The 12881-nt window shown below is 37.6% G+C and overlaps 1 protein-coding gene across 8 annotated transcripts in view; it reads right to left on the reverse strand.

Moving 5' to 3' along the window:
• Positions 1-12881, reverse strand: part of PIAS2 (protein inhibitor of activated STAT 2) — a 73784-nt gene that overhangs the window by 2862 nt on the left and 58041 nt on the right. For 5 of the 8 annotated variants that reach the window (XR_013996276.1, XR_013996277.1, XM_081096532.1 and 2 more), the window contains 2 exons: positions 7496-7635; positions 1838-1875 (listed from right to left, as the gene is read on the reverse strand). Coding sequence is in view for 5 of the 8 variants with exons in the window: in XM_081096532.1 (XP_080952658.1) it covers positions 1838-1875; positions 7496-7635 (178 nt within the window). In the remaining 3 variants the exon portion in view is untranslated. Of the gene's footprint in view, positions 1-1837; positions 1876-5467; positions 5572-7495; positions 7636-12881 lie in introns of those variants that run through there. The other 3 variants (XR_013996278.1, XM_081096533.1, XM_081096534.1) reach the window with 1 other exon arrangement.

Here is a 12881-nt window from a genome sequence, read left to right on the forward strand (position 1 = left end):
CTAGCTTGGTTGCTGATTCTTAAATTCAAACCTGAGTTTAACATTCTAGTATTGATCAAGAGAGAGAGAGAGGAAAGACTAAAAGCTTTATTTTTATATCGCTATAGAATATTTTATGTGAGAAATATTTTATCTTCAGACTGTATGAAAGGGTATCTGATCAATCTTATCACTTCTATAGTCAGCTATCATTGGAGATACTAAGTTACAGAACAGAATTTAAAACTGAGGTTGTTTAGATTACGTGATCTGCAAAATGATAAGGGAAAAAGCCCCAGGTATGAACTGCTAGTCAGTAGGAAGAACTAAATTCAGCTGCCTTTCAAAAAAGTAATTTAATGTTTAGGATGGATAACTGTCTTGGATCATGAATAAAATGAATGTCATGCATCAGGAAATTCAAGGGATATTGTTCTTAAAGATCTAAACAAAGTTAAACTCTCAAGTATTAACTTTCTTTAAAAGCAAATACATTTCCTACTTTCCAACAAAATTGGGGAAGGAATCTAGAAAAAAGGTCAAAAACTTACATTTTATTTTGCCTCTCAGGCAGTTTTTGATTGTGTGGTAGTAAAAAGGTACTCTTCTTCCTTTATAAAATGAATGCTAGATACTATAGTCCTGCTATCAATAGGCTCTATGCACTGAATATTTATTATACTCGGGTTGCAGGCATTTACCTGTAACTCCATTCTTTAAGTGTAACTGGCACATATCTGCACAAAAATAATGGGGTAACATGGAGGTAAAGTAGAACAAATCTTAAGGATTCTATGGAGACTGAAGGCACAACCTCTAACTCTTCTATTGCCTTATCATTAAAGTTAGCCTGACACTAGCAGGCTAAATAGCACTATGAAATTTGAATCCTCTAGGTTCCAAGGTCATTTATTTTAAAAGGATGGTTCACATAAAAAAAAAAAAAATCAGTAATATTTTAAGCCCAAAGAATAAATTTCCTAGAAAGATATAGGTATACTTTTGTTGTAGATAGAATCTACTGATGTCACAAAGTCAATTCAGGGTGAGAAGAAGAAATTCTTCATTCTGTGCAAGTTACCTGGGGCCAGTATTTCCGGTGTTGTTTGTGTGATCAGATACAGAGTATTCAAACAGGAGGCCAATACAAGACCTGTAGTTAGCTGATTCTGAGCACCTAGGAAGTGGTGGTCCATGTTCTTCCTCTACTCCCTTCCTACTCTCAACACACCTTTCAAAGTCTGTTTCACTTTGCCCCTGGCTTTCCCCATGCCTTTCCCTCCTCTGCTCTGCCTCTGCTACACGCCTGCCAGTGGGGTCCATGCTCACTGCAAGGTCTTCATGATGGGACTCTGGGATACTAGAATTTCTTACCTCTGACAGAGAAAACAGGAATAATTTATAATTTATAGCAACTTAGGCTGGGGTATCCCCAAAGTCTGAACCTGATTGCCTTTAAAAATAAGGAAGACTCAAGATAATGATTCAAAGCAGTTTAATCAGTTTTAGCTATTTTCTCTATATAGAACAAGTGTTTTACAATTTCTGTCAATTTTAATTTCTAGTAATCTAGCACTGCTTCCCTCATTTTAATCACTGAAATACTTGATAATGCCAACTGATTATTAAACTAAATAAAATTTCAAATTCAAATATCAAGACCAAAAAATATCACAAATTGAAAAACAGCAACTTTATTTCTCCAAATAAGACTGAAATATTTATATAGTACTTTCTTTGCATCAATTTAAGTAACTGAGAGTTGACTGTCCTGATTTTATGCAACTGGTCATTTTTAGTTAGTATGACATAAGCAACAATCAAATACAAATTAGTTGCTTAAATTCAGGATACATACCTGGGGATCAACTGGAATAAGGGAAAGAAAATCCAAACCTAAAACAAAAATGCTTTGTTAATAGTTGTCTCATATTTTGGAGACAAGAATTATTTCCCAAAATCATTTTATATTTATCACAAGCCAGAAAACATTTGGGGTTAACTGTTTACCATTCCATGATAGGAAAGGTCTACACCAGAAGCAGTGCTATTTAATGTGTATAAAATTCCAAAATGAACATATTCCCTAAAAAACATCTGGAAAAATCACTTCCCAGAGACTTAAAGGAAGAAGCAGGGCTAGTCAAAGCAAACATTTCTTAGCTTCATCACTTAACAGAACGAGAAGCAAAAAAATGGATGAGATAATGATCTGGATACGAACCATTAAAAAAACATACTTAAGCTCTTAAGATACTTCACATTTATTTGTCAGAAATACATCACAATGAACTTCATCTAAAATACCATTTCTTAAACAGATGTCTATTTCATGAAGCGCTCTCTGTCCCCCTATTTCCATATTAAAAGCAGTACCTCATCCAGGGATCACTCCAGTTCCATGCTCTGCACAAAGCAAGCCTTGGTAATTTCTGCTCACTAACAAGCTAAATCCTATCAAGGCGTACTAGCTTATAAGCCAATGCAATTTTCTAAACCAAAGATGTGAGATTCTCCAACTAAGCTTCAGAAACAGGAATGTGAAAAAGGTTGCCCAGTACACCATTTCAAAGCATTAAAGTTATAACAATAAATAATTTAAAATTTCAGACCTAAAAAGTCTATCAATAAACTTCTAAGTCAGTTCCCCTGGAGTCCCTGTTTGACTAAATTCCAAAACATTAAAAACAAACAAAACAACAACAACAAAAAGATACTAAATATAGGTCACTAAGACAGGTCAATTTCTATTCAATTTTATACATTTTTATTTGCTGGCATTCAATGTTACCTTAAATAACAATCATACAAAGTAAAGTCTGATATTAGACTGTTACTCAAAATAGAGAATATTAGTAGAAATTATCTTTAAAATATTTAATAAGCAGAATGAATAATTTATAACTCAAACATTTTTAGTTAGTCCCTTATAATCTCTAAATAAGCTATGTTTACAATGCTTATCAAGTAATAGAAACTATAGCACCAATCATTTGAAAGAAACCATTCCATTTATAAAGCATGTAAAAAAATTATGATTTTTCATTTTGTATGTCTGTCACTACCTATATGGCACAGCAGGGTTTGAGATAACAATGGACAAAGAGAATCACAATGAACGATTCCAACTTCAGTAGGCGACGTTTTTCCATAAGCAGTTTCTTTTCACATTAATGATCTTGTTCAGTAAATCCTTTCTCTGCTTCTGTTGAACACCAATTCAAAATTTGTCTAACTCTTATATCTTCCAAGAGTTTTATATATTCAACATCTCCATTATTACCTGAGTCACAAAAATACTTTATCGGCATGTCATTTAATTAATTTTTTAATTTTATTAATTTTATTTTGCTTCAAATGGTGTAACAATTTTCTTTTTATTAACTAGAGGCCCGGTGCATGAAATTTGTGCACTCAGAGGGGGTGGGGTCCTTCAGCCCGGATTGTGAGAAGGTGCAGGCCAGACCTAGAGACCCCACTGGTGCATGATCGAGGCCAGGGAGGGACGCGAAAGGTTGGCCAGCTGGGGAGGGACTGAAGGAGGGCTCCAGGGAGTGTCTGGCCCGTCTCACTCAGTACCAATCGGCCAGACCCCAGCAGCAAGCTAACCTACCAGTTGGAGCATCTGTCCCCTGGTCGTCAGTGCACATCATAGTGACTGGTCAACCAGTTGTCTGCCCCGAGTGGTCACTGCACATCACAGTGAGCAGTCGAGCGGCCTTAGCATATCATTAGCATATTACACTTTGATTGGTTGAATGGCCGACTCGACACTTAGCACAGTAGGCTTTTATTATATAGGACTAGAGGCCCGGTGCACGAAATTCGTGCATGGGGTGTGTGTGTGTGTGTGTGTGTGTGTGTGTGTGTGTGTGTGTCCTTCAGCCCAGTCTGCACCCTCTCCAATCTGGGACATCCCTCTCACAATCCAGGACTGTTGGCTCCCAACCGCTCACCTGCCTGCCTGCCTGCCTGCCTGCCTGATTGCCCCTGACTGCTTCTGCCTGCCAGCCTGATCACCCCCTAACCACTCCCCTGCCAACCTGAGCGATGCCTTACTGCTCCCCTGCTGGCCCAATTGCCCCTAACTACCCTCCCCTGCCGGCCTGGTCGCCCCTAACTGCCCTCCCCTGCCAGCCATCTTGTGGAGTGATAGTCAATTTGCATATTGCTCTTTTATCAGATAGGATTTTATATGTTCAATTACTTTTAATGTTTTTTTAATCACTCAGTCCACTTGAATAACAAACACTTTTAAAAAGCTAAGAAAGCACTGCTATCTCTGCTGGAATATTTGTATTGAAGCCAATCACCCAAAAATGCTCATTTTCTAAATGTTTAGTCCCATTTCATAACTTCAATTTAAATAAACACACAGACTTGTAATTTTCAGACTTTTTTTTACAGCTCCAGAACTGAAGGCTGTCCACTGAGGTGCAGAGACTTCCTATTTTCATTATTTCAGCTCTTAGATATATTGTAATTCTTTACTGTTTCATGTGATTTAAGAGATTCACTTGATCTCTATCTTTTGACACCTCATCCACGGATCAATGAATATGGTGACTTACATAATGCACTAGAGGCCCAATGCACGAAATTTGTGCAAGGCCCTTGGCCCCTGCCTGCCGCCACAGCCGGGGCCTCTGCCACCTCTGCCTCAGCCCCCTGCAACCTCCCCACCCCCGCTGAAGCTTTGTCCACAAGGAAAGACGTCCAGAAGGATGTCCAATCTAATTAGCATATTATGTTTTTGTTATTATAGATAGTAAAATACCCACACATTTTTCTAAGCTCTTGGTTGAAATTCTAGGCTGTCTCCCCAGCATTATACAGATGCTGTCTATACAAAATCCAATAATGTTCTAATGTAAATATTTCTCCATGAAACCATTTTTTCTCAAACACCATCTCTAAAATTTGATATAGTATTTCAGATGTTATTCCTTCCAATAAACTGCATTATCAAAGTCTTGCATTTTATATTTTAGGTGGACTATTAAAACTCATATGAAATAGTTGAAGTTTCATAGTGATTGTTACATCCTTATTTTATAAATTTAGCAAAATGCTGTTTTCTTATTTTACCATAACTTTCAATTGAAACAATAGATTATATTAATATATATTTATGCCCTCCTAAGTATTTCAAGGTTGAAAATGTGCTCAATTATTTTTAACTAAAAAGCAGGTTGAAAATTCTCATGGTACATTCTAAATGTTTGTTCTATTAACAGTTGAAATTGTTGCTTTTAGATTTTAAATGTGTCTTTATGTGAAACTGACTCTACATGTCTAAGAATAACATCTTCCTTACTTGAGCCATGAACTTTAACCAAACATGGTTGCTACATGATTAAATATGTAAATGTTTAGCACTTCCAAATTTTAATGACACAACTTTTGAGCACCATTCACATCTGACAATATGTCACTAGTAATAATAAGGCAGTCATATTTTTTCTTGAAATAATCAAGCTGTTTTCCATTCCATAAATACAAATTATGTTTTATTTTGAATTCACTGTTGCACAGTATCAGAAGATGTTCCAAGCTGCAGTTCATTATTAATATCATTTCTTCTTTGTTCCCCTGCAGATTCAGAAGATTCATGTTTATGATGTTTAAAAAGAATGTTAAGAAATGTATTAAAATGCTATCTCTATTCTTGGTGTTCTATTTAATATTTATTATAAATTATTAAATTTATAAATATCAACTCTGTATAGTATGACTAATTACATAAAATTTATGCACAAAAATAAAAGCAAAGTAACTACTAATTACAAAAGAGCACACTAACAATAAAACCAAAGTAAAAACTAAGCTATTTAGATGTAGTGATTGCTACATGAATCACAGATGATGATAAAACTGTTAATTCTTATAAAGTACAATAGACCCTATTCTATTCAGTTTATCAACTTGTAAAAAGCATTTCAACATTTTAATAACCAGTATTACCATATTGGTTTATATTGGCCTGAATATTAGTCTTAGTTCCTTAATACCAGGCTTGAAGTGTATTTTATGAAATATACAGTTAACATATTTTACTGCATTTTTCTCAAATCTGCACATTTTATAAAATAGTCTCAATTTATACCCAAATTTTGAAAAACTGTAAATTCTCTAAAGCTAAAAATTCATTCAGAATCACATAATTTGAAAACAGAGCAAGTGATTTGTAAATTGTGTCTATTCTACTGCTAAATGGCCAGAATCACTGTAGTAAATGAAAGTTTATAATCTTTTTTCCAGATCAATTTTTAATTCAAAGTCTTTAGGAAACAAATCCTTAAAAAATGTTTATAACATATACTAAGATGACATGTGGACACTCTTCAACTTCACTTAAAACTAGCCAAAGTTAGAGCAAAACATAGCAGTTAGAAATTAAGACTACTCTGAGTGTATTTCTTATGGACCTTGAGACCTCACCTATACCTTAGCATTGAGCTTTGGATACAAAAAATACTTTATAACTGGTCATGGCTGGGTTTGCAAACCATTTTTTAAAATACCAATTCCCAAAGTACACATGGACTAAACATATTTAAATACCAATTCCCAAAGTACTAAACATATTTAAGAAAAGGTATTTACAATTTTTTTGATGGATAGTATTTTTAGTCTATTCTTTTCCATTAAATTGTATTTGAATTGGCCAGATAACAAAACCATCAACTGTTTCAAACAACACAAATTTTGTCCTAAAGAGTATATATTGTTCTTACAATAAAGACCTCCCTAAGAGTGTTAAAATTAACTTCAGAAATCTGGTGGGGAAAATTAATTAATTGGAAGAGGGAATTGTATTCCACTAAAAGCACCCTTTAGAAAGAAGGGAAGTCATGAATATTAAGAGGTACTGGTTCTAACTTGCTCACATTTGATAGATCAAAAATGTCTGTAAAAACACTGGGTATACAGAGAGGGGAGAAGGGCAGAGTTTAAATGTATAATATGGCCCTGGTTGCACAGGTCTTGGTACTAAGGTAATTCAAATAACCTTGAATTTTTAAATGTTGAGTTAATATATATATGTAAAATATGTCTTCAGATATTGAGTAGTGCTCTAGGGAGACAGCTGGTAGATCCTCTTTTTACAGGGGAAAATCACAAGGTAAAGCTGTTGGCAACACCCCAAGTTGTGATGGACTACCAAGAAGAGTATGAGAAAATACTCTCTCCCTAACCTATAAGCTTGAATAATAAATAAGCTAAGGAAAACCTCTGAGTACAAATCTTCTCTGAAGGAAAATAAAATCTATAAACATTTCCTACTATCCTACTGTCTTTCCTATTATTAGGAATCTATAGATTGCTCTGAAGATAAGATGATAGGAAATGAATATGATATATTAAAACAGACATTACCTTTATATGAAGTTTTCAAATTTCCTTAGCATTTCTATTTACATTTTTAAAACTCTATTTGCTCCACAGGTTAAGATTAAAAATAAATGGTAAGACTTAATAAGAAACAAACAAACAAAAATAAATCTTCACATACCTGGCAAATCTGATGACATGCTTGATATTGGTGTGTGGTGGAATGGTACTGAGTAGTCTGTTAATGAAGGCGGAATAGCAGCAGGATCAACCGAAGTCACACTGGGCACCCTTACAGAAGACGGCTGATACATGAGAACCCTGTTTTAAATAGCATGGGAAATTACAAACAATCTGGCTGTTAGTTCACAGGACAGAAGGGCTGTACTACTGCACATTCTCAGTTGTAAATTCACTAAGTTTCAGCACGACTATATGGCAGCTACTCACTACACAGCACTACACTCTACTCTCCTCTTTCATTAAAGGTCTACATTTTAACATGCATGTATATGGCTCTCAGCAGCTGTGATATAAGAGCAAGTCAACATTAAAACATAATGTATAGTGCTGGAGTAATACATAAAATGTTCATTCACAAGTAGAAATATACTTTGCATATGCTTTTATTAACGTAGGTAACACATATGGATATTAGTAGTCTTATCTATAAAAAAAGAATATATCCTAAGAATGCCGAAACACTAATTCGAAAGAATATACTAGCATGCACCCCTATGTTCGTAGCAGTATTATTCACAAACCCAAGATCTGGAAACAGCTCAAATGCCCATCAGTAGATGAATGGTCAAAAAAGCTGTGATACACTTATACAATGAATATTACTCAGCCATAAAGAAAAAAAAGAGAGAGAGAAACCAAGATGGCAGCATAGGTAAACACCGGAAATTGCTGCCTCCCACAACATCTACAAAAATACAACTAAAAGACAAAACGGACATCATCCAGAACTACAGGAAGGCTGGCTGAATGGAAATTCTACAACTAGAAGGAAAGAGAAAAGCACACTGAGACTCAGAGGAGGTGCAGAAGTAAAGTGCAGAGGTACGGAGGCGAACGCAGCAAGGGCTGGCAACTGAGGACGCGGCTGTCTTTTTGAATCGGGAGGGAGTCACAAGGCCCTGACTGCACTGAACTCCAGTTCCGGGAAGTCTCTAGGGACCCAGACTCATACGGGGAGAAACTGGACTGTCTGGCATCGGGCAGAACTCGGAACTTGAGGGCGGCTTTCTCTCAGAGGTGATTGCAGTGATTACCCTGGGACACTGAGACTCGGGGCCCCTGAGGGCAGGGCTGAGGATCAGCCATAGCTGTTTGCTTTGCCCTGTTGATTCCCTGAGACCCTACCCCACCCAAGCTGAGGCAGAGACTTTTACATATGAATGCCCTGGCCCTTTGCAATCTGAAAATTACCTAGCAAACTGCAACTGGGCCAGACAGACCCAGAACTTCCAAGAGAAGGCCCAAGGCCCCACAGCAGCTTGCATTGCTTCACAGCTGGGCCTCATCTGGGCACCTCAAAATCCCAAACAAGGAAGGGGAATCTGCAGATCTCTTTGTAGCTACTGCTGGGTAGCCTCACGCAGAGGCTAAATTAGCACCTCCTTAGATCCAAGAGCCAGTGTACCCAATGGTCAGAGTGGGACCATCCAGATTACAACTCCTCAGATCCATAAGGGACACACTCACGGGGCAGACTCAGCAAGCACCAAAGCCCGACTGAAGCAAGTCTTGCCCCATAAGGGTGTCTTTAGCACAGAAGTTCTCCTACCATAGACACAGCTGACTTTCACAGCCAATTGGCCTGGAGGTCAATTCCTCCCAGTGATAACTACAACAATCAAGGCTTAACTACAACAAGACTGAGCACAAAGCCCACAAAGGGGTGCACCAAGAGTGTCCACCTCAGGTAACTGGGGAGGCTGAGCCATTGGGCCCTATAGGACACCTAGCACACAAAGCCACTCTACAAACACAGGGAAGCATAAAAAATGCGGAGACAAAGAAACAGGTCACAAATGACAGAAATGGAGGAAAGCAAACTACTGGATATAGAGTTCAAAAACACAGTTATAAGGTTTTTTAAGAATTTTCTAGAAACCGTTGATAAATTTAGTGAGACCCTGGAGGATATGAAAAGAGACCAACTAGAAATTAAGCATACACTGACTGAAATAAAGAATAATATACAGAGATCCAACAGCAGACAAGAGGATCCCAAGAATCAAGTCAAAGATTTGAAAAACGAAGAAGCAAAAAATACCCAAACAGAAAAGCAAAAGGAAAAACGAATCCAAAAATACGAAGATAGTGTAAGGAGCCTCTGGGACAACTTCAAGATCACCAACATCCGAATTATAGGGGTGCCAGAAAAAGAGAGAGAGCAAGATATTGAAAACCTATTTGAAGAAATAATGACAGAAAACTTCCCCTACCTGGTGAAAGAAATAGACTTACAAGTCCAAGAAGCACAGAGAACCCCAAACAAAAGGAATCCAAAGAGGACCACACTAAGACACATCATAATTAAAATGCCAAGGGCAAAAGACAAAGAGAGAATCTTAAAAGCAGCAAGAGAAAAAAAGTCAGTTACCTACAAGGGAGTACCCATATGACTATCAGCTGATTTCTCAACAGAAACTATGCAGGCCAGAAGGGAGTGGCAAGAAATATTCAAAGTGATGAATAGCAAGAACCTACAACCAAGATTACTTTATCCAGCAAAGCTATCATTCAGAATTGAAGGTCAGATAAGATAAGGGGCTTCTCAGATAAGAAAAAGCTAAAGGAGTTCATCACCACCAAACCAGTATTATATGAAATGCTGAAAGGTATTCTTTAAGAAGAGGAAGAAGAAAAAGGTAAAGATAAAAATTATGAACAGCAAATACATATCTATCAACAAGTGAATCTAAAAATCAAATGAATAAAAAATCTGATGAACAGAGTAAACTGGTGAATATAATAGAACCAGGGGCATAGAAAGGGAGTGGACTGACAATTCTTGGGGAGAAAAGGGTGTGGGGGTGCAGGAAGAGACTGGACAAAAATCGTACACCTATGGATGAGGACAGTGGGAGGGGTAAGGGCAGAGGGTGGGGTGGGAACTGGGTGGAGGAGAGCTATGGGGGGAAAAAAGAAGAACAACTGTAATAATCGGAACAATAAAGATTTAATTAAAAAAAAAAAAAGACAATCACACTTTTTTTTTACAGCATAGTTGGACCTGGAAATTATTATGCTAACTGCAATAAAGCAGTCATAGAAAGACAAATACCATATGATCACACTTACATATGGAATCTAATGAACAAAATAAACTGAAAAACAAAATAGAAACAAAGGCATGTATACACGAAACAGACTGACAGTTGTCAGAGAGGATGGGATTGGATGAAAGAAGGTAAAGGGCTTAACCAAAAAACATATACACAGAACACACAGATACAGACCACAGTGCGGTGATAGAGGGGAAAGGGAGTGGGAGGGTAGTGGAGGTGGGGAAAGAGGGGGAAAATTGGGACAGAGACTTTGCTTGGGGCAATGATAATGTTCTATTGAGCTATACCCTTGAAATCTGTATGGTTTTGCAATAAAGTTATTGTCACCCCAATAAATTCAATTTTTAAAATTTAGAAATAAAATAAAGGACTCCTAAGATTTTATTTAAATCAGGGAAATTTATGAGTGATGCTACTTACTATAGTTCAACCAGAATTCCTTCGTTCTAGCATGAGTTGTGTTAATTATTAGCACTCATTTTTTTTTAAAATATATTTTATTGATTTTTTACAGAGAGGAAAGGAGAGAAACAGAGAGTTAGAAACATCGATCAGCTGCCTCCTGCACATCTCCTACTGGGGATGTGCCCGCAACCCAAGTACATGCCTTGACCGGAATCGAACCTGGGACCTTTCAGTCCGCAGGCCGACGCTCTAACCACTGAGCCAAACCAGTTTTGGCAGCACTCATTTTTAAAAAAATATATTTTTATTGATTTCAGAGAGGAAGGGAGAGGGAGAGAGAGATAGAAACATCAATGATGAGAATCATTGACTGGCTGCCTCCTGCATACCCCTTACTGGGGTTTGAGCCCACAACCTGGGCATGTGCCCTTGACTGGAATCGATCCTAGGATCCTTCAGTCCGCAGGCTGATGCTCTATCTACTGAGCCAAATCAGCGCAGTGGTCGGCAAACTGTGGCTCGCGAGCCACATGCAGCTCTTTGGCCCCTTGAGTGTGGCTCTTCCACAAAATACCGGCTCTTCCACAAAATACCGACTTCTGCGCATGGGCCACAAAGTTTCAATCGCACTGTATGTGCACGCCCCCACGTGGTATCTTGTGGAAGAGCCACACTCATGGGGCCAAAAAGCTACATGTGACTCGCGAGCCACGGTTTGCCAACCACGGAGCTAGGGCAATTATTAACACTCTCATCTGGGGATCACCTAAGCAAAGAAAGCCAATCCTAAAGCCTGCCAACCTGATGACAATAGGCAGCAATGAGAAATTTAAAAAGATGACTACTCAAGATGTAAGATATAATAGCCAGAAATAAAATGTTGCCTACCATGATACAATCTACCTTTCTAAGGGGGGTTATGAGTTTGAAATTAAACACACTTAAGCAACACTTTATAAATGGTGTTATATATATACATACACACAATATGTATATATAATTTTAACTATTATTTTAAGAAGCAGTATAAGTATATTTTTTTTAAGTTCAGGAATAAAGAGAGATAAGTTTGACTTCTTCCTATTTACCCCTCATTTTTTCTTTGCTCAGGGTAAACAGAACTTCAGAAGAAAAACATCTTTAATATACAGAAGAAATTAAGCAATATTATGGACCCTATGGGCTGATAGTGGCCAGCTTTTTGTTCGACATGTCAGTGAGGCTACAGTGGTAGCAGCTGCTCTCTGAGCTCCATGATGTTACCCAAGGATGACAAGAAAGGTGCCATCGGCCAAGAAAGACAAAGACCCAGTGAACAAACTGGGGGCAAGGCCAAAAAGAACTGGTCCAAAGGCAAAGTTTGGGACAAGCATAATAACCTAATCTTGACAGAAACACATATGATACATAGCAAGTTCTCAACTATAAGCTCATATGCCCAGCTGTTGTCTATGAAAGACTGAACATTGGCAGTTCCCTGGCCAGGGCACCCCTTCGGGAGCTCCTCAGTAAAATACTTATTATGTTGGTTTCAAAGCACAAAGTTTAAGTAATTTACACTAGAAATACCAAGGATGGGGACCCCCCATGCCCAGCTGCTATTAAAGATTCAAAAACAGGTCCCAACAACTGTACATTTTGAAAAATAAAACTTTATTAAATAAAGGGGAAATGACTGGGACATGGGACATTAGGTTAACCTCCTACAGTGCTGTTAGAAAACTGTAAGTTTAATGAGAGGCTCAGGATTCTGTAGCTGGAAGGGACCACAATAAAGACAAAGAAAATAAAATAGATAGAAATTTAAGGTAGAACCATGGTCACAAGCTAAACTAAGATGTCAAGTAGGACCTCTAGATG

The sequence above is a fragment of the Myotis nattereri genome, assembly GCF_964212035.1.
Source record: "Myotis nattereri genome assembly, chromosome: 8".
In the NCBI taxonomy this organism is placed as follows: Eukaryota; Metazoa; Chordata; class Mammalia; order Chiroptera; family Vespertilionidae; genus Myotis; species Myotis nattereri.